General features: G+C 37.0%; 1 protein-coding gene across 1 annotated transcript in view; it reads left to right on the top strand.

Moving 5' to 3' along the window:
• LOC145292172 (tether containing UBX domain for GLUT4-like) overlaps positions 1-4,166 on the top strand; it is a 189,785-nt gene extending 185,619 nt beyond the window's left edge. Inside the window, exons 17-18 of the mRNA XM_080138434.1 lie at positions 443-593; positions 3,955-4,166. Of these exons, the coding sequence (XP_079994560.1) occupies positions 443-593; positions 3,955-3,966 (163 nt within the window). The 3' untranslated portion in view covers positions 3,967-4,166. The remainder of the gene's footprint in view (positions 1-442; positions 594-3,954) is intronic.
• Positions 4,167-13,347: the final 9,181 nt, after the last annotated feature.

Below are 13,347 nucleotides of genomic sequence, written 5' to 3'. Positions count from 1 at the left end.
CCAATATCATGTAATGGATTTTAATAAAAATTTGAATATGAATTCTAGACATAAGATTTAATATCATTATATCTTGATGTTAATCTTTTTAAAGGGACATAAAAGTGGCGTAAAGCTATTCTGTTCAGTAAATTAATTTTATCCATCCTGGGGCGGGTATTCTAGTGTATGTATGTATGTGTGTGTGTGTGTGTGTATATATATATATAATTTATCCACATACATTTTTTGTCATCACTACAACTCATCAGTGTGGTTTAAACTAGTAAGATTTGAAATCAAAACCAAAGTAACCAGTGTCCATTGATCTACCTATAGAACTAAACAAAACTGTTAGCGGCAGTAGAAATTCTATCGTATATAAACTATAACTAACACACATTTCAATTATTTTTACTCAGTTTTTCTTTTAATATTTCTTTTTTTTTTCTTTTTCTTTCAGCCGCCTTAAGAAGATTGCTGAGAAAACTGAGCCACCCACTCTACTGCCTTCATCCTCCAAAGCACATCAGCCGTCTGCATCAACATCAACATCATCATCATCCTCAGGAACTCAGGCACAACAGAAAGGAATTCCAAAATGGTTAAAGTTGGTAAGTTATTTTCATTAATCTTACTGGTATCCATGCATCAATATGCATATATTTTTTTTGGTTTTTTCTTTTTCAATCCAACGTTTTTGAACTAGTCCAGATAACAGTCGAGAAGACCAGGTGACTACAAGAGATATACTTAACAGCACAGAAAGATGGCAACAGAAAAATCTAGGTTAGCACTTCCAGATTATATACTCTGTGATAAGAACTCACTTATAATGCATTCGTTAATTGTAGTTATATCTCCAAGACATCGTATGCAAAATTCGCTAGATATTTCATCCTCCAGAATCTGATAAAATATCTAGAAAGGAAAATCAGGATTAACATACAGGTGTTATCCCAGTTCATATGAGGTTTGGTTCCGCTAGTCCTCAATGCAAAATTAAAAAAAAAAAAAAAATGGCTACCAGCAAGGAAAAATGGCAGAACTTTGACATTCGACAGTCCAGTTAAGGAGAGTGTCTTAGGACATTTGCTAGTTGAAATCAGATTGTGGCTTGGATGAGATAGAGAAATGAATTGATCAACCAAATGACGGACAAAACTTTGACAGATGTAAATAATGTGGAACTTGATGATTAGAGAGTAGTTTCCCACAACTGTGTCACACACACACACACACGTTTCAAAGTTTGTGTGTTTCTTTGGTCTTTGGTTTTATATTTTTTTTATATACTTGTGAACCTGTGTGCGCCTCAATCGACAGCTGCCAATGTGAGAGATGATGGCATGGCCAAAAGAGACCAGGCTAAGAATATTGAGGTCAGCAATGTTAAATGGGGTAATACATGGTCTTACACTATAATCGCAGCATTATAAGGAAAAAGATGGGTTATGTTGGTACCCTCTTTTTTTTCTGTCGAAGAGAAGATATGGATGCAGTAAAAAATATTGGCCTTTTCAGCCTGTTGCAAAAGTACAGGGTGGAACAATGAAATTGTTGCCCTAAAGAAAACAATACTACAGCTTTATTTTAAAACTTTTATTGAAAAAACATCAATTCAGGTAACTTAATTATGTAGTTGAGCTGATATCTATTGAATGTAGCCGCCTTTAGCCTCAATCACAGCCTCAATACAGGACCTGAACTGGGAATATATATGCCTTTTCTTCAAGCATGGGCAGGGTCTTGGTGAATACTTAGCGGATAGTGGTGATGAGATTGGTTTTAGTGTTGTGAGGGTGTTAAGTTTTGAGACATTGTGTTGAACAAAAATGGCGGCGTAGTTCAGATCAGTAACCAAGATGGCGACCAAGAATCAAATGCGGTCTGTGGCGTAGTTAATCTCTTAAGTTCTGAGATATTATGTTGAACAAAGATGGCGACGTAGTTCAGATCAGTAACCAAGATGGCGGCGTAGTTCAGATCAGTAACCAAGATGGCGGCGTAGTTCAGATCAGTAACCAAGATGGCGGTGAAGAATCAAATGCGGTCCGTGACGTAGCAAATGGCAAACTGATTGAATCCAAAATTCGACAATTTTTATAATAATTTTGCGACGTTTTCATTGGTTGTTTAGCACAGCCGTTGGTTATAAAAATGATTGGCGAATCCATTCGTCTCATACCCCCATCACAAGTCAAAAACATTTTAAAGGGGGTCATATTGGTGATACTTTCAATATCTGACCAAATGAAGTAGTCTAGTGGGCTTAAGTCAGGGGAGAACGGGGGGGGCAGTGAGAAAAGGGTTCAAAGTCATAGCACTCCTTCTGAAGCCAAGGATTTGTAGGCCAGCACCGAGTCCTATTGTTACATACAGGGTCTACGAGAAGCCACCTGATTGCACCAGGAGATGATCACTCTTCAGCACATCCAGATACACTTTGGTGTTGACTTTCAAGCCGACTTCGAAGATGTGAGGTGGCATCATGTGGCCCTCACTTGAAACCATACCAAAGACCATAACCATAACCGGAAACTTTGTTGAGCTGTGCCCCTCAAACGTTGAACCATTTGCATTTTGAGGGTGCTGGCAGAGGTTCTATTTTCATAACTTGGATCAGTAGTGTGCATGAGTTATACAGTGATGCATCTCCGAATTCGCTTGTTGAACATTGTGTCACTTTCAAACATGATAGAAGGCTCCTATCGCTCTAGGGATTTGTACAGAACTAGCCATCTAGTAGATGGTCTTCAACAAAAATACAAAACTGGTTTTCATCAAACGGAAATGGAATCATGTCACCTTTCTTGGGCGACAATTTTATCATTCCACCCTGTAAAAGAAATGTCATATTTTCGTTAATATAGCAGATTGCCATTTTAACTTGTTTACGTTGTAATTTACGAGGAAGAAAAGAGATAAAAATATTGTTTTGTACGAGTTTTATATTCATTTATGAATATATGTTACTAGAGCTTGTTAGGATCAATATTTTAATTCTGACCCAAATCTATTTCATGATTTTAAAAATATATAAAAATTTAAGGCTTAAGCTTAAGGGATCTTCAGAAGAAAATAAACTTTAGAGAATCTTGCTTAATTGATGTCTAATGATGACTGAAGCAATCTAATGCTAATCTTGAATATTTGAATTTTCAAATGAGAAATTAGACTCATATTATGCCCTGTAAAACTCTTCAAAATATTCTAAAGAAACTGAAATGTTTTTATTAAAAGATGAAAGATGATTTATAATTTAGACGACTGAAAGATGTATTGAGGCAATTAATTCCTATTTCAGTCACATAAATTATTTCTAGTTGAAAAAACGTACACCCTAGCTAGATTATTTTTGTTCGTTTTTCCTTATGATGAAGACGTTCACTTTTTTCACCTCAGCAGCAGCAGCAGCAGCAGACTGTTTTTTTTTTTTTTTTTCTCTGACAAACAATAACATCAGATGTGAATCGAAAAACCAAAAAAACTTTTCACAAACAAAATATCTTTTATTCTGCCACCTCGGACTCGCAACAGCAACTAAATTTGTATAATTTGTTTTTAAAGAGTTCCAAGTTTACGTGCCACTATTTTCTTACATTGGACACATGTCAACCATGACTGCTTATTTCTATGGCTCTCCACACTGTTTCCACAATAGCAAAAAGTTCATGGACACTTATATTTTCATTAATGTAGCAGATCGTCACTTGAATTTGTTTGAACCCTGCAAGAAATATACCGTTGTCACTTTTGTCTTGATAGGAAGAAGGTAGAATTCTCTGTCCATTTTTCTGTCCCATCGAACAACCTTTCAGAGCAGGTTGTGATGATGTCTACTGTATCCAGATTTCAAGTTGTCTTAGACAAATATTCTTCTGTCTTCTTACATGGATTGTTGCACCTTGTTAGTTTTGACAAAAGAATTTGATTTGAATAATGTATGTATATATTTTTTTTTCTTTTGCACAGGGCAAAAAATAAAACTTTGGGAAAATGCCATTCCTGCTGGTCTTCCGGCAATGATTCCAGATGACATTGTTCAGATTTGTATCCAATAAAGATATATTTAGTATTTTTGTGAATTTTGCAAAACTGACAAAAGAATGTTCCATTCTAAATAAATGTTTTCAGAGTTTCAAGATTTTTGTTAAACGGGCTCTGAATAAAATGCTTTGTTGAAATTGTTTTGTTGTTTTTTTGTTATTCCAATCAATGTTCAAAATTTAATTTCAATATATTGACACAAAATCAGTGTTCAAAATTTAATTTCAATATATTGACACAAAATCAGTGTTCAAAATTTAATTTCAATATATTAACACAAAATCAGTGTTCAAAATTTAATTTTAATTCAATATATTAACATGAAAGTAATGCGATGTAAATCCTGTTCAGAGGAAATGATTTTGATCATATTTGTTTTCTGCAGGCAGATATTGTTGTCTTACTGTACCTGGTATTCCAACATGGCCACCTATCTTGTACTGATCAGATTAAATGTATCTTAACTTTAGTTATCTAACAAGAACCAGTACATCAATGTGATTATGCCATATCAGAATAAAAAAATATCTCGGTGAACAATCACACTTGTTGGTAATATTGCTTAAACTGCAAATTTTTTGAGAAACCATTCAATTTTAGACTGAATGAAAAAAAACACAACAAATGAATGCAATATGTGCTCAAAAACAATATGTAAGGCCGAAGAAACCAAACTCTCTGACATATGAGTCACTAAGGATACTGATTTCTGAGTGAGAAAGGTCCAGAAATGTTGAGAATTAGTTTATAAACTCGTCTGCAGATGTTTTGAAATTATGTTTTTACCAAGTTTAATCATCTCATTCAAGAAAGATGAATTGGATGTGATACATTAGTTAATCTTTGCCAGATGGAGGAGTTATAACAGAAATGGTAACGATGGTAATGAATGTTATAGATAAACTGATGTCTGGTAGGTGATGCAACCAATGTAAGGTCAAAATCACATGCTCCTTCTTTCGTGGGATTATTTTGATTATCGATACTTATCGAAGACATTCTGATACAAAACCTATCTAAGAACACTGCCAGACACATTTGTGTGAAATTTCATAAAAATCGACCCAGCCGTTTTCGAGTCCATAGGAAAACAAACTGACAGGCATACAAAGTTCCTTTTATATAATAGTAGATATATATATATATATATATATATATATATATTCATATTCGTATTCCTGTCTCTTTGTTTGTTTACAATTTGATTAATATATACAAAAGATCCGTTACTTTACTCTCCCATTTATTTCTCTATATTTGGTATGATTCTTGCAAAATATACCATTAAGAGGTCACCTAATTTGCATATTACATTAAGGAAAAGTGATTTTACTAAATAGCAATATGTTAGTTAATGTTTCTGGCGAGAAAATTGTTATTTAATAAACTTTAAATAAGAATCATATTGATAATATATTTAATGTAATTTATTTGGAATTATTATTTCCAATATCGACTTTTTTACAAATCTGTCTAGAGTTATTTCTCCCTGAAAACATCGAATAAGATTCCAGCATGAAAAAATAATTCTGTGTAGACAGAAAAATGTTTTCCTTTTTTCTTTTTAAAATATTCAAACAAACAAAAAAAACATTTACATATAAACTGAAAAGATTTAATTTGTTTTTGTTTTTTTTACTTTTCCGGCAATTGAAACTTAAGCCACACTTTTAGAAACTAAAAAGCCCCCTCCCCTCCTCCAAAAAAAAGAACAAATCGAAAATTTTCTTTATTTACAAAAGAAAGCCAGTTAAAAAATTATCTTTACGAAAACAAAAAAAAAACACGCACATATTAATATTTATAAACGTTATTTTTCAAGGTCACAAAATCGTATGTCATCGGTCCAGTGGATAAAGTACTTTGTATATTACGCTTTCCTTTCATTTGCATTTCAGGTTCAAGCCTACCTACTTTGCTAATTTTTATTTATTTTTTTGTGCTGACTTGAGCAGTCGCTGCTATTTTTATTGAAACAAAAGTTATTATTTACATATTCATTATTTTATTTTTGGGTGGGGTCTTTCCAGCACACGGGCAACAAAAGTACTCAATATCTGGAGAATAGTTTCTTCTCTTTGTATTCTTTCTGTTGAAATATCTGGTGGAGAGGGTACCACATACTTCTTTTTTTTTTTTTTACACATTTTTATCCGTTCCTTTATTTTTAAAATTGTTATGGAGATATCGGCATTGCCCATGATAAAAATGATATTCTTAGGATAGCAGGTGTGTTCCAAACAGAACTTCATGTCGACCCGGTCAACACCGGGTATCCATGCTAGTAGTAGATATATAGGGTTGAACGATAAAAGTGCCACCCTAAAGAAAACAACACTACAGCTTCATTTTAAAACTTTTAATGCAAAAATCAATTCGGGTAACTTGATTACAGAGTAGACATCTATTCAATGTAGTCACTTTTTACCTCAATCCTGCCTCGATACGGATCCAGAACTGCCAGCAGGAGTTTGGCAAATACTCGGTAGGTGGCAGTTATTAGGCTGGCTTTGGTGTTGTGGGAAGTCATGTTGGTGATATTCTTTGACGTATGACCAAATGAAGTAGGTTTGGGTTGGGGGGAGAGGGGGGGGGGCTAGTTAGAGAAGGGTACAAAGCTGTAGCACTCCTGAAACCAAGTCTAGGCCTCTTTGCATTTGTAGGCCAGCACCGAGTTCTGCTGCTATAACCATCAGGGGATGATCACACTCTTCAGCACATCCCGGTACACTTTAGTGTTGACTTTCAAGCCAACTTCAAAGATGTGAGGTGGCTCTCACTAAAAAACCACACCAAAAACCATAACCGTGGCCAGAAACTTTGTTTTCATCACCCTGAGCGTGTCTCTGTTATTTGTGGCAATCCAGCGATGAATTTTGAAGGTGTTGGCAATGGTCCTATTTTCATAACTTAGTTTGGTAGAGAACATGAATTATACAGCAGCGCATCCCCGATCTCGCTTGTTGAACATTGTGTCACTTTCAGACATGATAGAAGTCTCCTATTGTTCTTGGGATTTATACACAACTGGCCAACTAGTAGATGGTCTGCAACACAAAAAGAAAACCAGTTTTCATCAAACGGAAATGGAATCATGTCTTTTTAGAGCGACAATTTTATCATTCCACCCTATATGTGTAGTAAGTTATGAAAATATGTATAGCAATTAAACTACAAAGAACTTTCCATGTTTTATCTTCGTGAGTATTTATCAGGCTAATGCTTCACAAGGATGAAATGTGGAAAATTCTGTGCAGCTTAATTGCCATATATATATATATATATATATAGCTTACTACCTAGTTCTTTTCTGAGCACTTAAAGTAAATGCTGAAAATCAGTACATAAAATATATCTTATAAAACGTTGAATACATAAAATATATATATATTAAATTTATTTATACAAACATTGATGGCTACATATGTGCATACATGTTTCTGTAATCACCCGTGCTTTGGAGATTACGTCTTCAAGCCAAGAATTTCCTTTTCGAGGGAAATTCTTGGCCTGAAGACGTAATCTCCCCGGCACGGGTGATTACAGAAACATGTATGCACATATGTAGCCATCAATGTTTGTATAAATAAATTTAATATACCTGCTCTGTTCACTCATTGAGCACTTTTTGGTAGACACATGTTGTTTCATTGGATGTACTTCTAGGAAACTAAACTCTATTGCCATAATATATATATATATATATATATATATAAATATTAAGATTTCTAATAACAATCTCTTTGCATAAACATTTCCTTTTCTCGGCCTTTGGGACAAGATCACAGTCTAGTATCTGCTCTGGTGCTGCGCTTCACCTTTTCTATCCTCGGTCAGTGAAGGAGAAATTCTTCATGACTGAGACAATCTTTAGTTTTGTTTCTTCCAGAGTTCCCCTTTTTGGGGAGCTGGATTTTCTCCACATAAAAAACCGACCTTGTGTCCAACTCTGCCCTCATGGGGAGGCAAATAGGAACAATCTCTTTACATAGATTATAAATAATTATTTAAAAAAACAAAACTCTATTTTTTTGAGAATTCTGCTGGTTTTCATTGCTGATGCTTTTTTCTGCATGAAGAAAGCAAGAATGCCACTTTAGAAAATAATCGGTCAGTTTGACCCAAGTAACAACGCTGGTTATCCTGCCAAATTCCTATGAACCTATAAAGTCCTCATCTTAAATGAAAATAAAGTAGAAATTAAAACAAACAAAACGGAAGCAAATTGACTTGGCTGATATTTCTGACATTCCATAGCTACATTCTTTAGGCTTTTATATGATGAAGAGATTGTGAAATCTTAAGCCACATTCCCTTCTAAACAAAACTAAAACAAAACACTAATGAAATAAATCATCTATCTAGGCATCTGTGCTAGAAAAACTCTCAGAAAACAATCAAGTTTAATCTCAATGGAATCATCAGAAAAGAAAAAAAAAAAAAACAATCTATCACAAATTATATGGTCATTCAAGCTAGGATCAAAGTGTTCTCTGCCTAAGCATTAGCCACATGGTTAAAGGTCCTGTCAGACCCCAGCCCCTTGGGTAAGTTTTTAAGCTTCTAGACTCTTAGCTAGTAGAGAGAATGAGCCCCCCCCCTCTACTCTCTGGAAATAGAAAATCTCTAAAATTCCCACTTTTATTTCTTTTTATCATTGGCCTTTAACCACAATGTGCACTTACCCTGGAAGGACTTTACCCACTCCTCCCCACACCTTTTTTTCACCCACACTTAGATCCCACTTCCACTTAAAGACTGACCAGCAAACCAAAAAACAGTGGGCGTTCTATTATTTAGAAAGGGTTTTTTGTTGTTTTGCCAATGAAATGTAATGACTATAAATAACTGAATAAAACTTTCTCGAATTTGGGTTTATCTTAAGTAGGACAGCTCCTGGAGTGAATGTGGTATTGTGGTGACTGAAATATTTTTAGATTTTTTTTTTTTTTTTTACACAGTGATCACCACTTATCAAGGCCCGGAAGCCACTCAGGGATAAGGGTTATTGCAAGTACATTACGTTAGTGTGGAGATTTGATGAAGTGTTTACTTAAGGGGGCGGTTCATTAGGAATTTGTTAACGTTGGACTTGAAGACATCCAAGTTGTAGTCCGGTGGGAAGCAGGCAGACGGAACAGAGTTCCACAGGCGTGCAGTTCTAAGAAAGAAGCTTTGTTCATGGAATCCGCGTTTTGATTTTGGCACAGATATAGAGTGGGGGAAATTTTTCACAGTGGATTCAGCTAGACGAGTGTTTTTCGTGAAAGATTGGCGAGGGGGGACCAGAGATTGGAGTTCAGACGAGCATCTGCCATGGAAATAACGATAAAACAAGGATAGGCTCGCAACGTCTCTTCTGTGGGAGAGGGGTTGCAGGGTAGAGAAAAGGGCATCCCCCACTAGGCCATGAAGTCTATTTTGTACTCTATCAAGGCAGGATAGGCTGTTTTTAGCAGCTCCTGCCCAGATATGGCAGCAGTATTCCATCCTTGGACGTACTTGGCTTTTATATAGATAGAGAATTGCATCAGTAGTGAGATATCTTCTGGAGCGGTAGAAGGATCCCACCATCTTTCCAGCGACCTTGGCAACAGACTTGATGTACGTGTTCCATTTCAGATCAGGAGTAAAGGTCAAACCCAGAAGCTTGTCAAAACACGGGGCCTCACCCACACGAGAGCCATCCATCACAATTGATGCCAGATGGGGATCAGAGCGTTGATGATATAAGGATAGGAGTTTGGTTTTGGATGCATTAAAGGTAACCAGCCACATCTTCCCCCACTGAACCACGCACTCGAGATCAGAGGAGAGAGAATCAGAGAGAACTTTGTCATTTACAGCCTTTGATGTGTTGCCGTAGATGGTTGTGTCATCAGCATAGATGTCAACGAATGATTTAAGTATGTGTTTAGGGAGGTCAGTTGGGCCCAGGATTGACCCCTGAGGGACTCCAGCATTTATATTGCAGGCCTCTGATTTTTGTCCATCTACCACTACTCTTATGAGCCTATCGGAGAGAAATGATTTAATGATTGAGAAAACATTTCCAGTTATACCGTAGCTGGAAATCTTGTGAAGTAGACCCTTATGCCATACCTTGTCGAAGGCCTTTGATATGTCAAGAGCAATTGCCCTAGAACGGAAGCCTTTGTCAAGAGATTCACTAATCCTGTGGGATATAACCGTCAGCACAACTGCGGTAGATATGGCAGAGCGGAAACCATATTGTGTGTCACTAAGAAGGTTATTCCTGCTGAGGTGGTTGACTATTTCTCTATTTAATATGGATTCCAGCAACTTACTCATAACACACAGGAGACTTATTGGTCTGTACTGAGAGGGAGATGACTTATTACCTGAATTCTTAAATACAGGGCAAACTGATGAGGTCTTCCAGGGAGTCGGAAAGCACTTCCCCTTAAGGCAGCGCTTAAATAGTTTCGTAAGTATGGGAGCAAGTTCTGGTTGAAGCTTTTTTAACACTATAATTGGGATGCCATCAGGGCCAGTTGCTTTACTGGAATCTAGGTTCTTGATTAGCTTGGCGACCTCATGCACGGATATTTGTATGTTACCTAGCTTGTTCTGTGTTATAGGAGGAAATATGGGGAGTTGATGGCCTTCATCGCATAGGGTAGAATTAGTTGCAAAGTTCTTTGCAAATAGTTTGGCCTTGTCTGACGCTGACGAGATGACCTCTGGTCCATTGATAATGGTTGGGATAGAACGCACACTTCTGTTCAGGATCCTATTTGTTATTTGCCAAAACTGGTGGGAACCAAGCCGCTGATCAGCTACCTTGGATTTAACAGACTGGTTAAAAGTAGGATGGACAATTTTTAATATTTGAGACCAAGGATGACCAATGACACCCATTATCCCCACACTTGAATGGCCTTGTGCCAAATTTGTTCATTATATATTTTTATATTTTGTGCAAATATCCAGAGTGCTCTCTTTTGGTAGAACTGGATTTTCAACATGCAAAAAAGAGACCTTGTGTTTAACTTTGCCCTTGTGCAGACTCAAATAAATACAACTGCTGCCACATCTGGGAAGGTGCTTCCTTTTTGCCTTGACAGAGTATAAAATCGACTTCAAAAACTAGTGGAGGTGATCTTTTTTCTATCGTGCAGTTCCTTTCTCACAGAAGAGATGTCCTTCATCTTTCTCTACTCTATCACTATTTCCATAAAGGTGCTCGACTGAGCTTCAGTTTTTGGTTCTTCCTTGAAAGATATTCACAAAGTTTTCCCTTTCTTTCTTCATATTCCTACTGTAAGGTGGGATTTCCAAGAACAGAACATCTTTGTAAAGGTTTCGCATTTGTAGAATGTATTACCACTGCACTGCTTCCCTGCTGATTACAACTTAGCTGTACCCATACCAAAACAGCACTCGCTCTAGAAGGGTTGAACTAGCTTCCTCAGAAGTAGGAAAATTTCATGGGAATATCCAATTCATAAGTGATCCCCAGTTGCTTGTATATCCCCATCGGGAGAGATGACGGTTAGATTTTTGCGCTTCTTGCAAAGAGATGTCAGCGTCCTCCTGCATAGAGCACCTGATATTCTTGCATCTTTATCCATCTGATACTGACCAGGCTAAATGTTGCTTAACTTTGGTGATTTAACATGAACCGATGTGTCCATGTATGATTAAAACTTGGCTTCAAATCTAATTTCAGTTCTTGTCATGGATCACCCGATAGTTAATCAAACACAGTTCATATAATACGTTTTTTCTGAATTTTTTAGATGAGGATTAATATTTTGCATTATTTGGATTCATCAGAATACTATTCTCATCTTCAGTGTGATTTTTATAACGTTTCGGTCAGTGTAACCTCCAACCTTTTTCAGATGTATCTTATGGAACTCGGGAATGTTTCTGTCGAACTCAGGAATTTTCCCCAAAGACCTGTGGTGTAGTGGTTAGAGTACTTGGAAAAATCAATTGTAAAAAGTGATATTCTCCTGAAGGTTGAAGGTTCAATTCTCAGTGTGGGTGAGCAAAAAGTGCAATTGCAAATTACTTAGGAACTCTATCTAGTCATGGCTGACGGAACAAGAGCATGCTACCCCCGTGAAGTAAATAAAGGATTCCATTTGAAAGTCCGTTTAAATTCCTGAGTTCAACAGAAACTCCCGAGTTCATCAAGAAGAAGGTCAGAGGTTACATCGACTGAAATGTTGTGAAAATCGCACTCAAGATGAGAACAGTAATCTGATTAATCCAAAAATACAGACAGTTCATATAATTAATCAATATTAATACTCTCATAGTATTCCTCATTTTGGTTGGCAATCATTCCTGTTTGCCTTTATCCTGGAGTGGCTCTTGGTCTTGATGATCTCAATAGTAAACAAAACAACAACAAAAAAAGTAACTATACGTACTCATAAAACCAACCCAGTGAAGGGATAGGGAGTGTATATAACTGAACCACATAAATTCTATGGAATATTTTTCAGGGAGACATCAGTGTCACCTTTAATCATGACTAGCAGAGGAAAACAGATGGAAAATGTACATACAGTGGTGCTAAAAAGAAACAACCTATACCTCATTTGGTTTGCCCTTTATTCCTCTATAATTTTACCTGTTCATATTTGACTTTTAATTGAAGTACCCTAGTGTCCATATCAGGGGCATGTGGTGAAGGAGTGTCCATAAAAGTATCCACCAAGAGCGGAGTGACACCAGCAGCCCCTGAAAAGCCAGTCAGAGGGGGCACTGAAACAACAACACCAAGCCAGAAATGGAGCACGGTGGCCAAGAAACCAGCAAAATCGGTGAAGATCCCCTCCAAATTGAATAGCAGCCTCCTGAAGGCATAATGTCAGAAGGCTTCTGCAGGGTTGTCACATGGCTCCTCCACCAAAAACAAAGAGCCGCATTCACCTACGAAGAAGAGGGATCTACAGTCGTCATTGAAAAGGAAGAATCCGGTCTCTTCATCAGATTCCAACAGTAGTGGTAGAGTGCCAGGGCCAGAAGCAAGACCAAAAGAAAGCAAAAAAGTCCAAGGAGGTTCGGTCCCATTCCTCATCTCCCATGCAACTAGAAAAGACTGTCTCTACTGTTTAAACCCCAACACAGACCCCCTCTGCTGAACCGAAGTGCCCATCCCTATTTGATACAGACCCCAGCTGGAGCCCGTTGTCTTTCTAGAGAGAGACCAGCTACAACAACTAGCCACAGAGTGTGTCAGCTTCTCCAGCAAGGAGAGAAAAGACGAGAAAGCTCCCCTTCCTATCTGGAGACCTGTGAGGTAGATCCTCATCACACAACCGATAAGATCACTCTGAG

Source organism: Euprymna scolopes, chromosome 13 (assembly GCF_053919585.1).
Source record: "Euprymna scolopes isolate OS-2025 chromosome 13, ASM5391958v1, whole genome shotgun sequence".
In the NCBI taxonomy this organism is placed as follows: Eukaryota; Metazoa; Mollusca; class Cephalopoda; order Sepiida; family Sepiolidae; genus Euprymna; species Euprymna scolopes.
Note: the sequence above shows the minus strand (reverse complement) of the source record. Positions and strands in the feature narration are given on the sequence as shown.